The following is a 20,932-nucleotide window of genomic DNA, read 5'->3' as shown; positions in this document are numbered from 1 at the left end:
CAATGACCGCTTTTAAAGCCGTAACAGACTACCGCACCACACCGCGACCTTGGTGTGGTTAAAATATATTTTTCTCGCTCTACTAAGGTAGCTGCCTTCTTAACACATTTACGGCGACCACCTTACACACTATCGATACGTGCGCTGCACCCAGGGGCGTATTTTGAAATTTGGCGCCCCGGGCCAATAAGTTTGGCCGCCCCAGAAGTTAGGGAAAAAAACAATTTAAATAAAATAATACTAATTATTTTTGACGTGAAACGTTAGCCAAAAACCAGATATAACGAAGTGTTATGGCGTGGTGGCTTCTCTGTAACTATGTTATTATAATACCTTACTTAATGTATAGTTTTGATACCAGTGTATAGAAAAAAGTAGCCATTACTCGGAACTGCGTGTGCACAGTGGACATTATATTAGATGGCGCTGATTCTGCGCTAGAAACGGCGCATTCGGAGCTAAAATGACCCCTATTTTCAGTGTTTATTTAATAAGTAATTACTCAGTCCATTAACCGATTCTGTTCTGGTGAAATTGGTGGGTGTCATACCTATTTGACAGATCTTGAATATTCAATGTTAATGAAATTTTACAAAAAAATACGAGGTATTATAATATTGTATAAGCTGTAAAAAACTAAAAATGTTGCATTTTTTACAGAAATACGATGTTCTTGCTTGAGGTCACCGTGTGCGAAAATTAATGCACAAAACTGACGCAAAATGACCTCATATAGGAGGATGAAACAAAAACAGTTCTTTACGCTGTTTTTTAACCCTATTAGAACATGTTCATCTCTTCAAATAATGCATTAAAATTTATGGCCGCGGTGGCGCTATAGCGGGGATACAGGGTGCCTGAGACTGTAAGCTTAGAACGCTCATGCATACAGGGCGCATGCGGCACCATTTACACTGTAATGTCGGACAAAGCTCTGACATACCTACAGGGCGTCTGCGGGGTCTTTTACACTGTAAAGTCAGGCTTCTTACATTTAGGTTGCCTCAGGCGCCCTTTACACTATAAGCTAAGCTGCACGCTCTGATTTACAGAGCGCCTGCGGCGCACTCGACACTGAAAGGTCACGCGAAGCGCGCTCTTTCAAGGCTCCTCTTCACGTTGGGCCAACTCCAACGCCAACGAGGGACGCATTTATGCGTTAGAGGGAGCAAGTGATATTGCTATCTCATTCTACCGCATGCCACGCCGCCCCTGCCGCCCCTGGCGGGTTGGCGCCCCGGGCCATGGCCCGGATGGCCCTAGGGTAAATACGCCCCCCTGGCTGCACCGCACCAAGGTCGGCGGTAATCTGTTATGGCTTTTATGCAATTTAACTTTAATAAAATAAGTATAGTTGGTCAAGCAAATCTTGTCAGTAGAAAAAGGCGCGATATTCAAATTTTCTATGGGATGATAACCCTTCGCGCCTACATTTTTTAAATTTGCCGCCTTTTTCTACTGACAAGATTTGCTTGACCAACTATAAAATAATATTTTAGCCTACTTTTAATTTTGATTTTATTTTTCCTTATGTCTATGGTCTTTAAATGGGAGATTATATTAAATGGCTGGCAACATTAAGGATCATATGATCGTTCAATGAAGAAGCACGTCTGACTAGGCGTCGACTTGCTCCTTTCAGCCAGTTTTTACTTTTCTGGCTGATTATCGGCTGTTTTACGTGTGAGCGGTGTAAAATATTAACTATCAGCCATGGCGCTAAGCGACGCAGATGTTCAGAAGCAGGTATGTTTCAATAAAATACATTATCGTAGAGTGTACGCTGCATATAATACGACATGTTATTTGTCAGATTGATATTAGAAGATGCTGGGAATAGTGAAGAACGAACTATCTTTGATGATGTTGCTGATGATAAATATATTCTATCATGCTTGATTTAGCGGTTCCTACATGTAAATATGCTAATTTTCCATTACCAGATCAAGCATATGATGGCCTTCATCGAACAAGAGGCCAACGAAAAGGCTGAGGAAATCGATGCCAAAGCCGAAGAGGAGTTCAACATTGAGAAAGGCCGTCTCGTGCAACAGCAGAGGCTTAAGATCATGGAGTACTATGAAAAGAAGGAGAAACAGGTGGAACTCCAGAAAAAGATGTATGTACCCACAATATGTTTACTCCCAAGAGTTCATATGAATGAGCACTAGATTTTTGAAAATACAATTTATGAATTTACTCTCTGGTATTACATCCACTAGTTTTGCTCGTGGTATGTTCACTGAGTGTGATGTTCAATAAAAGATGTATGTAGGTACTCCAATTACAATCCAATGCATAATTGGTAATTATTCCTTTATTTTAAAACCAAGTCTTTATTGACTTTACAACAGTTACATGCTCTTCCCAATATCCCGATTATTTGATTATCAAGGACAATCAAATATTAAAAAAAAATGTAAGGTTGCAAATTATGATTCCAACTATAGATGACATGTGGTGCTCAAAGGGTTAACCTAATGTATCAGCCTTAACTGTTATCTTCATTTAGTTGCACTTGATATCTGGTCATGTGATTTCATTTATTTGACTGTGGAAAAATTATGGAACTAAAAATATTTATACAAGACTATGTTTTACATTTCAGTACAATTTTAGAATGTATTCTTTTTATTTAATATACAAAGAAATAACATTAAATTTAAACTGAAAATAAGAAAAAGTGACCAAGGCCTCTAGGCCTCTTTTTCTTAGTATATGACATTTATTTCAGTTTATAATTTCTATAGTAGTGTTTCTACTTGATAAAAACAAATTAAAATATTTCTCTGAAATAATTTAATTTGTTCAAATACTTTAGTATTGATGGCAGCGCCATCTCTCTCGCTAACTCGGTATCACATGAGTGATCCAGTTAGAAGGTCCGAACCATACAGTGTTACCTTAGGGATGGCCAGGGGGCGCCATAAGCCTTCAGTAAGAAGTGCATATACTTGGAAAAATTAGATCTATGCCGCTGTGGCCCGGTGGTCGAGTGGCTTAGGCACCTGCCGCGATAGCAGAGGACGCTGGTTCGATTCCAGCCTGGGGCACTATAGGCCTTGGTCACTTTTTCTTAGTATATGACATTTATTTCAGTTTATAATTTCTATAGTAGTGTTTCTACTTGATAAAAACAAATTAAAATATTTCTCTGAAATAATTTAATTTGTTCAAATACTTTCGTAACATTAAATTTGTTCTTTGTGGTATGTCAGAAACATGTGTAAAAGTTAGTATTCTGTTCACCTATCATATGATGGATTGTGCAGTATTGAATCGTAAATATTTACATTATAGTTTATTAACTATTAAACTTGTAACTATGTATCTAGCATTAGAAAGAGTAAACTGTCAGTAGTTGGTATATATTTCATGAGATTACCACATTACCATATAAATCTCATAGGTACTTCTTATGGCTTAAAGTTACTTCTATTTATTCAATTCAATATGTTTATTACAGACACAACTGTCCATATAAACAACACATACAAGTTACATTTAAAAATAAATAAAGAACTTATCATAACATACAAAATTGAACTAGAACTAAACTTACATACAAAATACAAACACACCAAGTCGAATAGGTAAATTAAAGTAACATTTAGGGTAATTCACCAGTAACTGGCCACCCGGAACCACAGAATAATTAATAGTACTACCATACAGAAAGGAAACTTCCTACAAAAACGAAGTTTAACAGCGGTTCAGGGTCGAATCATGCTGTCCCTTTCTAATGGCACTATCCCTTTCGGCTATTTAGGGTTGTCAAAAATCAAGTGATTATCTTATCTGTGGTCATGCGCGCAAAAGGAAGTCAAGTGGTGCCAACCCCAATAATTGCTCAGAGCAATGCTGAGCCGAGCGGAGCCGAGTTTGACCGAAGTCAGGAGTTTCGCACCCCTGCCGAAACTAAAAATGAATTCTATTCACCTATAAACAGAATTCATTTAAGTATAAGGTGGCTAGACTGGCTAGATATTGAAGGCTGGCCAGTTATTGAAACCTTATACTAAAACGAATTCTGTTTATAGGTGAATAGAATTCATTTTTAGTTTAGGGTGGCCAGTTATTTGGCTGGTGACCGGTTACTGGCTAATTACCCTATGTAACTCCATGCCTTTTCAATCATATTTTTACATAAGCATTCCAGAATCACACGTTTTTAGGGTTCCGTACCCAAAGGGTAAAACGGGACCCTATTACCAAAGACATATGTAACTCCGTATAAGATGAATAAAGTCTAAGAAAAAAACATGCCTCGGAAATCAAGAAAAAGTCATTCTCGGATAGATGGCACACACACTTTTGGCCTATGGTCGGCTAGATGGCGTTGACGACACCGTTTCATATTTAACAATTTTAACACATAGGTATCAGTGAATGAACATGGGTCAAAATGATATAAAAATAATAAAATAATTTATCCATATATACTTGTATATAAATTTTTTCGATAGTTTTATACGTTTTTTCATTTTGAGTTTTAGTTGTGTGTCGATAGATGGCAGTAAATTTACTGTGACTACAAAATTTACTATGACAGGAACCCTCTATACTATCTATTCTCTTTGCTATTACTAAGACACCGCTGTCCGTCCGTCTGTCACCAGGCTGTATCTCACGAACCGTGATAGCTAGACAGTTGAAATTTTCACAGATGTATTTCTGTTGCCGCTATAACAACAAATACTAAAAAGTGCGGAACCCTCGGTGGGCGAGTCCGACTCGCACTTGTCCGGTTTTTTTATACTGCTGCTGTCAGATTACTCTCCCTAATTCATAATTGGATTGGAATTTGGATGGATATATCCAAAATACTCGAATTAGGATTATGATATATTAGTATTTTCTGTACCTGAAATAAGTAAAATAAAGCAACCTTTTTCTTTTCATATGCCTTGCTTTAGTTTAGAGTACAACTTTATTAAAACATGGAACATTGGTTCTCAAACTTTTTTATGGAACCCCTTTGGGAAAAAAAGAATTTATGGTGTATGTGTCGGCGGCCGATCGTAAGATCAGGCATATCGTGAAATTACTAGGCATATCGTGAAACGTGAAAATCTTTGACTCGTTCCCTGAGTCGACGGAGCCACGCTACGCGGGGCTCCTATTTCTGGGCAGTTTGCCGTTCGGGCATCTGAAGCAACCTAACGAACCTATCCTACCTATATGTGGTATTATCTATGAAAAGGGACCTTATTGTCGATGGCGCTTACGACACTAACATCGATGAGCACAAAACGTAGTAGTTTAAAATTGGGGATTCTGGCCCAGTTTAGTTATTTTGATTTCCAATTTAGCAATTAAGTTTCTTTGATTACTGGAACATTCAATGTTGCTGTCTATCCAATGCGGAGGTAAATTTATGTTATGTGACGCTGATGAACTTATCAGTCATCGGGTTTAAAGGTCCCTTTGTAGTTTTTTATAAATAACTCGTAAACGGTGACCTGTAGCAAAAATGTTCTGATACATAAGTAATCTGCGTAAAATTGTCTACATTAAATATTCTATACACTTTTTCGCTAGGATCAGTATTTAAAAAAATATTTAAGGTAAAAAGTTAAATATGATCAATTGTTAATATTTTTTGTAAATAACTCGTAAACGGTGGCCTGTACCAAAAAATGTTCTGATACATAAGTAATCTGCTTAAAATCTACTCACACCAGAGGATGCTGAAGACCGGACGCTTAGCTAAAACGCTAGGTTGAAGGAGAAGAAGATTGATCCTAGCGAAAAAGTGTATAGAATATTTAAGGCGCTGTTATACTCGAGTTTTACGTTTTCAAGGGGGTGAAGCAGACGAGTGGTAGAACGGGCAGGCGGGCGCCCCGCGCGGCGCACCGCACCATTCCCGCGCAGCACGTCTACGTCCTTATTCTGACGACATCGGTATTCTGAATCGTCAGTTCCGGGATTTTTAGTTCGGCAATTGATATTGAAAAAGATTTATTAGTAAATTCGAATTTTGATGAGTACTTAATGAAATTAAAAACCGGACAAGCGCGAGTCGGACTCGCCCACTGAGCCCACCGAGGGTTCCGTACTTTTTAGTATTTGTTGTTATAGCGGCAACAGAAATACATCATCTGTGAAAATTTCAACTGTCTAGCTATCACGGTTCGTGAGATACAGCCTGCTGACAGACGGACGGACGAACGGACGGACAGCGGAGTCTTACTAATAGGGTTCCGTTTTACCCTTTGGGTAGGGAACCCTAAAAATGGTAGGTAAGACGGTGAGGTCGGTGAGTGTACCTAAATAATTATTAATTATATGTATACAATATGAGTGTATACTTGACTGATCATGTTTTTGTAAAAATCGATTTCGACTGGCAAAACATATTAACCGGGCAACCGGGTTTTTTAACCTAATTAGACCCCGCTGAATCCGAAATTGCCGGTTGATTGATCGAATTCTTGACTGGAAGTGAGATAGTTGATATTAAAGGTCCCTTTTTTTTAGTTTTTCGTAAATAACTCTTAAACGGTGGCGCATAGCAAAAATTTTCTTAAACATAAGTAATCTGCATAAAATTGCCTACAAGAAAGATTCCGTACAATTGTTCGCTAGGATCAATATTCAAAGAGATATTAAGGCGGGAAAGTTAATTATAATCAATTTTTGAAGGTCTCTTTTTTTAGTTTTTCGTAAATAACTCGTAAACGGTGGCCAATATAAAAAAAATGTTAAACGTTAATAATCGACACAACATTTTCAATAAAAAAAGATTTAGTACATTTTTAGCAGGGATCAATATTTAAAAAGATAATAAAGAGGGAAAGTTAATTATAATAAATTCTAAGGTTCCTTGTTTTTATTTTTTCGTTAATAATTTGAAAAGTATGACTCATAGCAAAAACAAATTTTACACAAATAATAAACATAAAATTTCCTACAAGAAACATGTAGAACACTTTTCGCTAGGATCAATATTTAAAAAGACAAAGCGTCCGGTAAGTCAATTATAATCAATTTTAAAGTCCCTTTTTAGTTTTTTGTAAATAACTCGTAAACGGTGTCCCATAGCACAATAGGTTTTTATGAATAAATAATCTCCATAAAATTTTCTGCAAAAAACATCTGAACACTTTTCTCTAGGATCCATATTTAAAACGATATTAAAGGAAGAAAGTTAATCACATTCAGTTCACAGGTCGCTTTTTTTCGTAAATAACTCGTAAACGGTTGCAACGGGGGCAGTTGTAAAAAATATTATACGTAAATATTGAACATAAAATTGTCCACAAAAAAGGTTTTGTACACTTTTTCGCTACGATCAATATTTAATGAGGTATTAAAGGGGGTAAGTTAATTATAATCAATTTCCAGGTCCCTATTTTAAGTTTTTCGTAAATGACTCGTAAACGGTGGCCCATAGCAAAATAGGTTCTTAATGTTAACTAACCCCCCTTGGCTAAAAAGTGGCCTCCATGTTTAAAATTCATTTGTTTACGTAAGATGTCCGTCTTTGGGTCACGAATTTACATGTGTGTACCAAATTTCAACTTAATTGGTCCAGTACTTTTGAAGAAAATGGGCTGTGACAGACGGACAGACAGACAGACAGTCGCACGAGTGATCCTATAAGGGTTCCGTTTTTTCCTTTTGAGGTACGGGACCCTAAAAACTAAAAAAAGTGACATGTGAATTGATTGTAATGAACTTTCTTCCTTTAATATCGTTTTAAATATTGATCCTAGAGAAAAGTGTTCAGATGTTTTTTGCAGGAAATTTTATGTAGATTATTTATTCATAAAACCTATTTTGCTATGGGACACCGTTTAAGAGTTATTTACAAAAAACTAAAAAGGGACTTTAAAATTGATTGTAATTAACTTACCGGCTGCTTTGTCTTTTTAAATATTGATCCTAGCGAAAAGTGTTCTACATGTTTCTTGTAGGAAATTTTATGTTTATTATTTATGTGTGATCAACAGGGTAAAGACCGGTAGTGATCACCGAATCGTAAGAGGCACACTGAATATCAATATTAAACTTGAAAGGTCCAGCCTGATGAAGTCTACGCTCCGACCTACTCGAGCCCATGTTCAAAACCCCGAAAGCTTTCAACTCGAGCTCTCTAACCGCTTTGCTTGCCTAGAGAACTTGGCTTCAGTGGACGAAATCAACGACGGGCTAGTGGAAACTGTCCACACAGTAGGGTCTAAGTTTTTAGGGTTCCGTACCCAAAGGGTAAAACGGGACCCTATTACTAAGACTTCGCTGTCCGTCCGTCCGTCCGTCCGTCCGTCCGTCCGTCCGTCCGTCCGTCCGTCCGTCTGTCACCAGGCTGTATCTCACGAACCGTGATAGCTAGACAGTTGAAATTTTCACAGATGATGTATTTCTGTTGCCGCTATAACAACAAATACTAAAAACAGAATAAAATAAAGATTTAAATGGGGCTCCCATACAACAAACGTGATTTTTGACCAAAGTTAAGCAACGGCGGGAGTGGTCAGTATTTGGATGGGTGACCGTTTTTTTTTTTGCTTTTTTTTTGCATTATGGTACGGAACCCTTCGTGCGCGAGTCCGACTCGCACTTGCCCGGTTTTTTAGACCCCGCCGTAAAGATAGACCTCAGAAATTGACCGAGCAAACCTTAAACCTCATGGCTGAACGACGCTCGCTACAGTTGCAGTCTCTCGATGACGCGGAGTCATATAGGCAGCTCAATAGACGTATATCTAAGTCCTTGCGACATGATCTGCGTCTCTTTAATACTAACCGTATTAAAGAGACTATTGAGCGAAACCAAGGCTCCAAAGTGTTCGCAAAGGACAAAGCAACGCAAGCAAAGCAAGGATCTATTGGGCAAAGCCAGCTGACAAAGCTGAAACGGGAAGATGGCAGCATAACGTCGAGCAAAGCGGAGGTTTTAGGTGAGATCGAGAGGTTCTATGGACAGTTATACACTTCGATCGCAAAGCCCGTTGACAGCTTGGTAGGAGGTCCAAGAGCCAAGCTGTCCCGACATTATACCGAAGATATCCCGGACATCAGTCTGTACGAGATTAGGATGGCCCTGAAGCAGCTTAAGAACAACAAGGCGCCGGGCAAAGACGAAATCACTTCAGAGCTTCTGAGAGCGGGTGGAACACCGGTACTTAAAGTCCTCCAGAAGCTCTTTAATTCCGCCTTGTCCGAGGGCATAACGCCTGAAACATGGAATAGAGGCGAGGTGGTGTTGTTCTTCAAAAAAGGTGATAACAACCTATTGAAGAACTACAGACCCATCACGCTTCTGAGCCATGTCTATAAGCTGTTTTCAAGGGTCATCACGAACCGTCTCGAACACAGACTTGATGACTTCCAGCCTCCCGAACAAGCCGGTTTCCGAAAAGGCTATAGTACCATAGACCACATCCATACGCTGCTGCAAGTTATACAGAAGACCGAAGAGTATAACTTGCCATTATGCTTAGCGTTTGTGGACTATGAGAAAGCCTTCGATTCGGTGGAAACATGGGCGGTGCTTGTCTCTTCAGCGATGCCATATTGACTATCGGTACATCGAAGTGTTGAAGTGTTTGTATAATAACGCCACCATGTCGGTCCGAGTACAGGAGCAGAGCACGAGGGCGATTCCATTGCAAAGAGGCGTAAGGCAGGGAGACGTTATCTCTCCGAAACTGTTTACTGCCGTAATGGAAGACGCCTTCAAGCTCCTGGAATGGGAAGGACTTGGCATCAACATCAACGGCGAATACATCACTCACCTTCGGTTTGCCGACGATATCGTAGTCATGGCAAAGTCGATGGAGGAACTCAGCATGATGCTCGATGACCTCAACCGAGTTTCACAACGGGTGGGCTTGAAAATGAACATGGACAAGACGAAACTTATGTCAAATGCCAATGTTGTGCCCATCCCAGTCTCTGTTGGGAACTCGGTACTCGAAGTTGTTGACTCGTACATCTACCTAGGACAAGTAGTCCAATTAGGTAGGTCCAACTTCGAGAAAGAGGTCAACCGCCGAATCCAACTCGGTTGGGCAGCGTTCGGGAAACTACGTAATGTCTTTTCGTCCGACATACCTCAGTGCCTCAAGACGAAAGTCTTCAATCAATGTGTGTTACCAGTGATGACTTACGGCTCCGAAACGTGGTCTTTCACTACCGGCCTCATCTCAAAACTCAAAGTCGCTCAACGAGCTATGGAGAGGGCTATGCTCGGAGTTTCTCTACGTGATCGAATCAGAAATTAAGAGATCCGTAGACGAACTAAAGTCACCGACATAGCCCACCGGATTAGCAAGCTGAAGTGGCAATGGGCAGGCCACATTGCACGCAGAGAAGATGGCCGATGGGGTCGAAATGTGCTCGAGTAGAGACCACGGACTAGCAAGCGCAGCGTAGGACGTCCACCCACAAGATGGACAGACGATCTTGTTAAGGTCGCCGGAAGACGCTGGATGCGGGTCGCTTCCAACCGGCACGTATGGAGGTCCAAGGGGGAGGCCTATGTTCAGCAGTGGACGTCTTATGGCTGAGATGATGATGATGATGATGATTTATGTGTAAGATTTGTAATACGTTAGATTGAATTGTTAGTTTTATTTTATAAAATTGTTGATGTTATTATTTTTGCTTGTAATTATGTAAATTCAATGATGACGTGTAAAAGTGCCCTTGTGGCCTATTTGCTTAATAAATGTTGATGTTTGATGTTTGTTTTTGCTATGAGTCATACTTTTCAAATTATTAACGAAAAAATAAAAACAAGGAACCTTAGAATTTATTATAATTAACTTTCCCTCTTTATTATCTTTTTAAATATTGATCCCTGCTAAAAATGTACTGAATCTGTTTTTATTGAAAATTTTGTGTAGATTGTTAGTTCATTTTTTTTATATTGGCCACCGTTTACGAGTTATTTACGAAAAACTAAAAAAAGGGACCTTTAATATCACATATCTCACTTCCAGTCAAGAATTCGATCAAGCAACCGGCAAATTCGGATTCAGCGGGGTCTAATTAGGTTAAAAAACCCGGTTGCCAAAAAGTAATATGTTTTGCCAGTAGAAATCGATTTTTACAAAAATGTGACCAGTCTAAATTATTCAATTTGATTAATTTTATAGCCTTTTAAAATATGTTTACACAATTTATCAATCGTGACTGAATTCCGGATTGGTTAGATGGGTGTGTGCCTTTGCTGCCCAACTTGTTATAAAATGACAATATGACGGACGAATGTCTGAAATGTCACCGTATTTAAGAATTATTTTGCTTTTCTTCGTAAGTATGTTGAAAAACATTGTGTGTATAACATATTTGCATATTTATACTGTGATTACCCATTTTATGAAACGTCCGCTAAACTAGCACAGGTCCGACGCTGACAGTGGTCACGGGCGTACTGGCGTGAGGAATAGGCGCAAGGTATTGCCGCGTAGGGTGTAATTTAGTAGGCAAAATGTTGAATTCATCAAATGATGAATGAAAAAATTAACGTATCGATAAAAGGACAAGCAATAATGAAGATTTACTTAAAAGCTATCGACTGAAGTAAGTTTCATATACATTTTCGTCCTAGTACTTCTAACATAAGGAAATAAAGACAGTGTTAGGCATGTTTTCAACTTAAGATTCTATCGAGAAAATAATGAGCCGTCGTGTTTCTGACAAGCAATAACGTAGTTCAAGGACTTATACATACTAGAAAATAATGCATGAAATCCTTGTAAAAGTCTGTAAATATGGTGGTGGTAATCAAAGAAACTTAACCCATTCAGGGCCAGCGACTCAGCGTATGGGTCATGCTGAAACAGTTCCGCAGGGCCAGTGACTCACATGTGAGTCTTGAATAAATTCTGATTTAAACTTAAACGAAACGTAATTTGATGTAATAACGTAAGTATCATATAAGCTAACAACCATTTCTACAAGGTATATTAGGTTAAAAAATTATAAACACGTATTTTTTAATGAAAACAGGGTCTAGAATATTCATGTTTGGTTTACTATCAGTGCAATATAGTAAATATACTGAAATTCTAGATACATATGCGATGCAAGCAAACAGAAAAATCCATTTTTATAAAATACAAAAAATATATATATTTCAGAAGTTATTGACATGGCTCAAGGTATGGGTCACCGTGGCCTGGCGCTACTTGTAAAAACTACTAATGTTTCCGTAGCAGGCTAAAATAAACTTTATTGGCTTGTTTTAAAGCTTATTTCATGTTGAAGCTATTTGATATTGTACCATTTTACAACCGATTACTGTTTGGATGATGGTAAGCCACATTTTGTAGGAACCAAACCGTAGTATAATAATATTTTGTTTTGTATAAGGGGCAAGGCAACTAGGATTTTCTCCCACTGTACTTTTATGTCATAATATTTGGTGATCGTTGTATTGTATCTTAGGCAATTACCTACTAACAATGATGTTAAGGTTCATTTTTTTTCGTTTCAATATAAAACAAGGCGGTTGAAACAGTCATCACTAACTAATATGTATTGTATTACAAATAGTTTGTGACAAATATTTACAAGTTCTTTAAAACATCGTGGTTTCTATGGCAGATTAGAAAGTAAGTACTATAATACATTTTAAGTTCTCTATTGCCACTAATATAATGGCGTTTACCAAAACAAAGATAAATGACCGACTAGGTGTAAGCTTATCGGACACACTTGGACAATAAACAAGGAATGCATCCGAGCGGCGGCGGCGGTATTATTTTTCATGTGGTATTTGACGTATTTGTCACAAGAGTTCAAGAAGTGATTCATCCCATCCCCCCTATTAGAGATGTATTTTGGAGTAACATCAGTAACATGGGAAATAAATATTATTTAGTCACGATTTATTCGTGGGCGACTTTATACTCCTCCTGTGCTGTTGTGATTTCGTATTTTGTGACCATGGCTATGGATTACCGGAATTTGAACCCGCCTAACCAAACTGCAATAAGTAATTAGTTTTTTTTTGATAGGCACAGAAAAACGGTGGTTAGTAAAAATGTTGCATAATGCTGTTCAACTGGCCGGCTTCATAAGCGGCGATTTATTTACCGTGCGCGCCAGGCTCGAGACCCATAAGCTGAGTCATACGTTTTAGCTAAAAACGGTTTGTATGGTGGCCCGGCGTATTGTGTACGCTCAGCGGTTCGTGGCCATGAATGGGTTAATTGCTAAATTGGAAATCAAAATAACTAAAATGGGCCAGAATCACCAATTTTAAACTACTACGTTTAGTGCTCATCGATGTTAGTGTCGTAAGCGCCATCGACAATAAGGTCCCTTTTCATAGATAATACCACATATATTGGTTTGATGTGACTATCGTCAAAACATTACACAGGAACATTACGATCTGCCTGAACGTACGATCGGCCTACGACATATGCATCTCTAAAATTATTTTGTAAAATAAAATACAATAACTCTTTATTGCACACCTGGTTACACAACAGGTGGTCTTATCACGGAAGAGTGATCTCTTCTAGACAACCATTGGCTAGTAGATTGGGACAAAATATATTTTTTAGGGTTCCGTATTCCGTACCTCAAAAGGAAAAAACGGAACCCTTATAGGATCACTCGTGCGTCTGTCTGTCTGTCCGTCTGTCACAGCCTATTTTCTCGTAAACTACTGGATGAATTAAGTTGAAATTTGGTACACATATGTAAATTAGTGACCCAAAGACGGAAATGTAACGTAAACAAATTAATTTTAAACATGGGGGCCACTTTTGGGGGGTAAATGAGAAAGTTAAAAAATAAAAATTTACAAACTAAAGTCTATTTCAATAGAACTTGCTAACTGTGTAAACAAACCGCCATATTGAAATTGTCTCTGAATGATGAATTTACTAGTGATGGCCAAGACTCCTACTTACTACTTTACTAATGTCAAACCATATCGAATAATAAAATACCAAAAGTAAAAAACAAGTAGTTACTTATTTTTAATTTGTTTAATCACGATCAGAAGACAAATTAGTACCTAAGAATGATGTATTGATGTATTTTATAACCGTGGCGGTAGGTACAGAGCGTGGGTTGGGTAGTGTGTAGCGGGTTTATATCACAAACTTTAGTCACAACACTACCCATCATAGACAATTGTAGAATTTAAAAGAAACAAAACCGTCATTCCAACAGGTCCTAATAACCTAACTTATGAACCCATTTTAAACTTTTAATTAAATATCCAAGATACAGTTATATGTTTGTGTATTTTACGGAACGGACCATTTCTATAGTGTATATGTGTATGGTTTCAATGGTATTTGATGAGGTGGTGTGAAAATTCAAAGAGAAACAGATAAAACAAAGTTAAGTTGTTTGTTTACATAGTTAGCAAGTTCTATTGAAATAGACTTTATGTATATCGTGTTATGATATATCAATTGAAAGAGCTCATCTTTTTGAGAATTTCAAATATATTTTTTTATAAATTTTAAAATACATAGGTAAGAAGTTATTTAAGAAAATAGCCAAAAAATGACCCCCCCCCCCCCTTCATCTCCGAAACTACTACTACGTCTAAAATTTTGAAAAAAGTTCACAAAATAGTTCTTTACCTATAGATGACAGAAAAACCTATTAGAAATGTGCAGTCAAGCGTGAGTCGGACTTAATGAACGGAACCCTTGGTACGCGAGTCCGACTCGCACTTGGCCGGTTTTTTTTAAACCCACCCAGGATTGATCATCATTGCTTGATGGAGCCTTCACATTATGAAAATATTGGATTTTGATGAAAAGGGAGCATAATCCGGATTATTTCCCAAACCAGCTATTATTTGACCATTAATACAAAAATTTTAATAACGAAAGTTGGTGTTATTATTCTCCAGCCAATCTTCGAACATGCTCAACCAAGCTCGTCTGAAAGTACTGAAAGTGCGTGAAGACCACGTACGTAACGTGCTGGACGAGGCCCGCAAGCGCCTGGCTGAGGTGCCCAACAACAAGGAATTGTACTCCGACCTGCTTGTCACACTCATTGTACAGGCTCTATTCCAGGTGGGTTGTTAAATCATTACTTAGAAATTAAACGAAAACAAAAATATTAAAATATATTTTTTAAGACAAGAAGTGTGTTTGAGTCCATAGATAGTTACCATAAAACTATCATATTATACTAACTAAATATGTATAATAACGTAATGAGTATGTAACGTGATCTGTCTTGATAAAGTTTCATGCTTTAACCACTGTACTGATTTTGATAAAATCTGTGTGGACCCGGCTAATGAATACCCGTTTTTTTTCTATACTATAAGTGACGTTTGGTCACTTAAAATCTTTTTAATAAAAACGAGGCTTTTTATAAATACCTGACTTAAGTTATTGCTGTTTAATCCTGTGCCTAAATAGTAAATAGGATGACATATCGCAATCAGCGAGGACAGCATGTATGTTAGAATGTCCTTATAAATATGGTTCATTAAGTTTTGATATTTATTGCTTATATTTTTTTCTGGTTGGAGCTTACCAAGAAACTTTTTTGTTGTTTGTTTAGTTGGTGGAACCTCAGGTAACCGTCCGCGTACGACAGGCCGATAAGAGCCTGGTGGAGGGGCTGCTCTCCAAGGCACAGGCCAGCTACAAGCAGAAGATCAGCAAGGACCTCCAGCTGAAGGTGGACAACGAGAACTTCCTCCCTGCTGAGACCTGCGGCGGTGTCGATCTTGTAGCGGCCAAGGGCCGTATTAAGGTAACTATCACACATCTAGTTCAATTCGTAGTCGAATTCATTTGGACTCGTGTTGTCGCAAATGGACAAAAAAAATGATTTTTGTATATTTTATGATACCATTTCTATATTCATAGATTACAGCTTTCCAGTGCTTAGGGTTGCCAAGCTAAGCCGCGGACAAAACATTTACTAAACATAACATGAAACATGTAGGAAAGTGGCAAAACAAGCTTGTTTTACTACTAAACAAACCCTAATTAGACTAGACATAATAATTCAAAATCGCTCTCCTTCTTGATGCGACTGGCAAATCATATTATTTTTTGGCAACCGGGTTTTTTAACCTAATTAGACCCCGCTGAATCCGAATTTGCTTGCCGGTTGCTTGATCGAATTCTTGACCGGAAGTGAGATATTAGATATTAAAGGTCCCTTTTTTTAGTTTTTCGTAAATAACTTAAACGGTGGCGCATAGCAAAAAATGTTCTTACACATAAGTAATGTGCATAAAATTGTTTACAAGAAAGATTCCGTACAATTTTTCGCTAGGATCAATATTCAAAGAGATATTAACGCGGGAAATTTAATTATAATCACTTCCAAGGCCCCTTTTTTTAGTTTTTCCTAAATAACTCGTAAACGGTGGCTAATATCCAAAAATCTTGTTAAACGTTAATAATCTATACAAATTTTTCTAAAAAAAAGATTGTGTACACTTTTCGCAGGGATCAATATTTAAAAAGATAATAAAGAGGGAAAGTTAATTATAATAAATTCTAAGATTCCTTGTTTTTACTTTTTCGTTAATAATTTGAAAAGTATGGCACAAAGCAAAAATAAATTTGCACGTAAATAATAAACATAAAATTTCCTACAAGAAACATGTAGAACACTTTTCGCTAGGATCAATACCGTAAAACGGGGTGAAAAGACACGATTTTCAACTTCAAGGACGATTTTCGCCAATAATCCAAATGATAAAAGTAAAAATTTTCACATCATGTTATGAGCCTTAATTAGTTCTTCAATTTTGCATTTGTGAAACCAATTTTGACCCACCCAATTCAGAGAAAATCAAAGAAAACTACCTATTTTCTCCATATCCTAAAAACGGGGTCGATAGACACACGAAAGGGGTGAATAGAAATATGAAGTTTTAGTTGTCATAGGCATCGAATTTGGTCATTATTATGTTGATACTCTATTGGCAAATAGTATATATATCTGTTAAACAGTTATTTGATACAAAACATTTTTTCGTGCTTTTAACCCCCAAGGCGTATTTTTTCACCCCTTTGCGGTATCTAATCACCCCCTATTACGTAACTATTCATCCTATATGCGTGTCCACTGACCCCTATTTCACGTAAAATTGCTTGTTGATAGTTTTTCGCAAAAAAAATGCTTCATTATAGAGAAAATTGGTGATATTATTTATTATTTAGGTACTAAAGATACTATATTACCAGGTTAGCTAACTTTAGCTACGTTAATGTCACTACTTTTACCGCTAGAACAAAGTTCAGACAGGCTTCATTTCTTACCTCGGTAAGGCCTTACTTTAGAGTAAAAAAAATATAACTTTTAGGCAGTTTGATTAGCTTCTTTTGGTATCAATGTAAAGAATAAATAGTCTACTATATACGTGTTCCAAAAAATCTAATTTTAGAGACGTACGTTTTTAAATATAACAACTTGAAAGAAAAAGTTCAAAATTTCTCTATTCACCCCGCGATTTCTGTTGACCCCGTTTTACGGTATTTAAAAAGACAAAGCAGCGGGTAAGTTCATTATAATCAATTTTAAAGTCCCTTTTTAGTTTTTTGTAAATAACTCGTAAACGGTAACCCATAGCTCCCTATTTTGCTATGGGCCACCATTCACGAGTCATTTACGGATAACTAAAAATAGGGACCTGGAAATTGATTATAATAATTAACTTACCCCCTTGAATACCTCATTAAATATTGATCGTAGCGAAAAAGTGTACAGAACCTTTTTTGTGGACAATTTTATGTTCAATATTTATGTATAATATTGTTTTGCTATGGGCCACCGTTTAGGAGTTATTTACGAAAAACTAAAAAAAAGTGACCTGTGGACTGATTGTAATTAACCTTTAATATCGTTTTAAATTTTGATCCTAGAGAAAAGTGTTCAAGATGTTTTTTGGAGAAAATTTTATGTAGATAATTTATTCTTAAAAACCTATTTTGCTATGGGACACCGTTTACGAGTTATTTACAAAAAACTAAAAATGGACTTTAAAATTGATTATAATTAATTTACCCGCTGTTTTGTCTTTTTAAATATTGATCCTAGCGAAAAGTGTTCTGCATGTTTCTTGTATGAAATTTTATGTTTATTATTCATGTATAAGATTTTTTTTGCTATGAGTCATACTTTACAAATTATTAACGAAAAAATAAAAACAAGGAACCTTAGAATTTACTATAATTAACTTTCCCTCTTTATTATCTTTTTAAACATTGGTCCCTGCGAAAAAGTGTACTGAATCTTTTTTGTACAAAATTTTGTGTAGGTTATTAATTTTTAATTTTTTTTTTTGATATTGGCCACCGTTTACGAGTTATTTACGAAAAACTAAAAAAAGGGACCTTAGAAGTGATTATAAGTAACTTTCCCGCGTTAATATCTCTTTAAATATTGTTCCTAGCGAAAAATTGTACAGAATCTTTCTTGTAGGAAATTTTATGCAGATTACTTATCTAGTAGAACATTTTTGGCTATGAGCCACTGTTTAAGAGTTATTTACGAAAAACTAAAAAAAGGGACCTTTAATATCAAATATCTCACTTCCGGTCAAGAACTCGATCAAGCAACCGGCAAAATCGGATTCAGTGGGGTCTAATTAGGTTAAAAAACCCGGTTGACAAAAAGTAATATGATTTGCCAGTAGAAATCGAATTTTACAAAAATAAGACAAGACTAAATAAAAAGGGTTGCAACTCTTAAGTAAACATTGTATGGTAGTTTATCATTTTGAACCAAAAATGTTATTTTAATTATTTGATCACTACAAAGATGTTTCTGTAAGTAATTTTTATTTATAACTTTTTAGTACATTATTTGTAGTGGCGAGGCGTAAAAGCACATATCCTCCAGTATAATGGCTTATTTTTTGCTTTTAAGAATTGTTATGTTAGGCAATTTGCTCTATTATATGAAGAGACAAACAATTGGGATCAGGTTGGATTGACGCCAAGCTACTAGTAAATCAAGTTATAAGGCCTTGTTCAAACCAGCGCTTACGAACGCGGATAAAGTACAAGTTATGCGTTTAGTAGCGTTGCTATCGCTGTTAAAACATTGTTGCGTTTCGTCTACTAACTGCCGGCACTTGTACATGATGGGAGTAGTTTACGCGATAATTTGAACGGGGCCAAATACAATGAACCAAGTGTGAAAGGAATCATTTGATGCAGATTTGCAACACGCTGGAGTCGCGGCTGGAGCTCATCGCCCAGCAGCTGCTGCCACAGATCCGTACGGCGCTCTTCGGCCGCAACCCCAACCGCAAGTTCACCGACTAGATTAACACATCTGTTACTACTAACTTATTATAAATCATTATTATTCGTAGAACTAAACGTTATTATAATAATAAATGTTTTCCTTTGCCTAATTAATTATATTGTAATAATGCGTACAATTTTGCTGTGTAGAATTTAACTGATGATTGGTCCTGTCGAGTCGTCAGAAGTAAATAATGTGTGATCATGTAAGTTTCTGGTTCCTGTTTGTTGTTCTATTCTTAACTGTATGTTAGTTTCGCCTACTTAACACCGATGTCTACTGAGAACAAAATATTTTATTCGTACAATTCATTCGTCAATATGTATCCTAGAGTAGAGATTCGAAACGATATAATTAAGACATTGTTACCATATATCTAGGTACCTAATATAAATAGCATTTTAAAGTCGATTCTGTTAAAGAGTTCATAGGCGTCTGCTCTGCACCTTCCGCCTTCAGTATTAATGCAGCACGAGTCACAAGACACAGGCGCCTTCATTAGATCGACGTTAACAATTAGTTGTATGCGAAAATGTTTCTGTATCCTTATAATAATAGATGTTATTACTGGATGTTTTGCAACGATATATTTGGTCTATATCGTTTCGCGTAGGATCATTGAGTGCTGCAAGGTTGTCTCACGGCGGCAGCATCCTATGCTGGGAACACCTAAATCGAGGTAAAGATTTGGCTGCGCGCAGTGTAGCGCCGTGGGGGAACCTTTCAGTGTTTCACACATTCCTACCTTGTATTACCTGGCAGTTACAGTTCTCTCGGCTTGCTTTTGACGGACGTAATCGGCAGAGCACAATAGCTCTTATATAAGGTACAATGTATAATCCCCTTTATGGCACTGTTAAAATTCTTATGTAAATATATAGATGTGTTAATATTAATCTTTTATTTATATGCCTTGCCCTCTTCTTGCCCTATAACAATATATGTGGTATTATCTATGAAAAGGGACCTTATTGTCGATGGCGCTTACGACACTAACATCGATGAGCACTAATCGTAGTAGTTTAAAATTGGTGATTCTGGCCCATTTTAGTTATTTTGATTTCCAATTTAGCAATTAAGTTTCTTTGATTACTGGAACATTCAATGTTGCTGTCTATCCAATGCGGAGGTCAATTTATGTTATGTGACGCTGATGAACTGATCAGTCATCGGGTTTAAGGTCCCTTTGTAGTTTTTTATAAATAACTCGTATACGGTGACTTGTAGCAATAAATGTTCTGACACATAAGTAATCTACATCAAATTGTCTACATTAAGGCGAAGTGTGTAGTAAAATACACTTTTTTGTCACCATATTTACAGACTTTTACAAGGATTTCATGCATTATTTTCTAGTATGTATAACTTCAGTCCTTGAACTACGTTATTGCTTGTCAGAAACACGACGGCTCATTATTTTCTCGATAGAATCTTAAGTTGAAAACATGCCTAACACTGTCTTTATTTCCTTATGTTAGAAGTACTAGGACGAAAATGTATATGAAACTTACTTCAGTCGATAGCTTTTAAGTAAATCTTCATTATTGCTTGTCCTTTTATCGATACGTTAATTTTTTCATTCATAATTTGATGAATTCAACATTTTGCCTACTAAATTACACCCTACGCGGCAATACCTTGCGCCTATTCCTCACGCCAGTACGCCCGTGACCACTGTCAGCGTCGGACCTGTGCTAGTTTAGCGGACG

At 37.0% G+C, this 20,932-nt stretch overlaps 1 protein-coding gene across 1 annotated transcript; it reads left to right on the top strand.

Moving 5' to 3' along the window:
* The first annotated feature begins 1,578 nt into the window (after positions 1-1,578).
* Positions 1,579-20,115, top strand: LOC134796065 (V-type proton ATPase subunit E). Its single transcript, XM_063768001.1, has 5 exons — positions 1,579-1,746; positions 1,944-2,119; positions 14,842-15,010; positions 15,510-15,704; positions 19,133-20,115. The coding sequence occupies exons 1-5, from the start codon at positions 1,714-1,716 to the stop codon at positions 19,238-19,240; spliced, it is 681 nt and encodes a 226-aa protein (XP_063624071.1). The 5' UTR covers positions 1,579-1,713; the 3' UTR covers positions 19,241-20,115.
* Positions 20,116-20,932: the final 817 nt, after the last annotated feature.

This window comes from Cydia splendana, chromosome 1 (genome assembly GCF_910591565.1).
Source record: "Cydia splendana chromosome 1, ilCydSple1.2, whole genome shotgun sequence".
NCBI classification, from domain to species: Eukaryota; Metazoa; Arthropoda; class Insecta; order Lepidoptera; family Tortricidae; genus Cydia; species Cydia splendana.
Note: the sequence above shows the minus strand (reverse complement) of the source record. Positions and strands in the feature narration are given on the sequence as shown.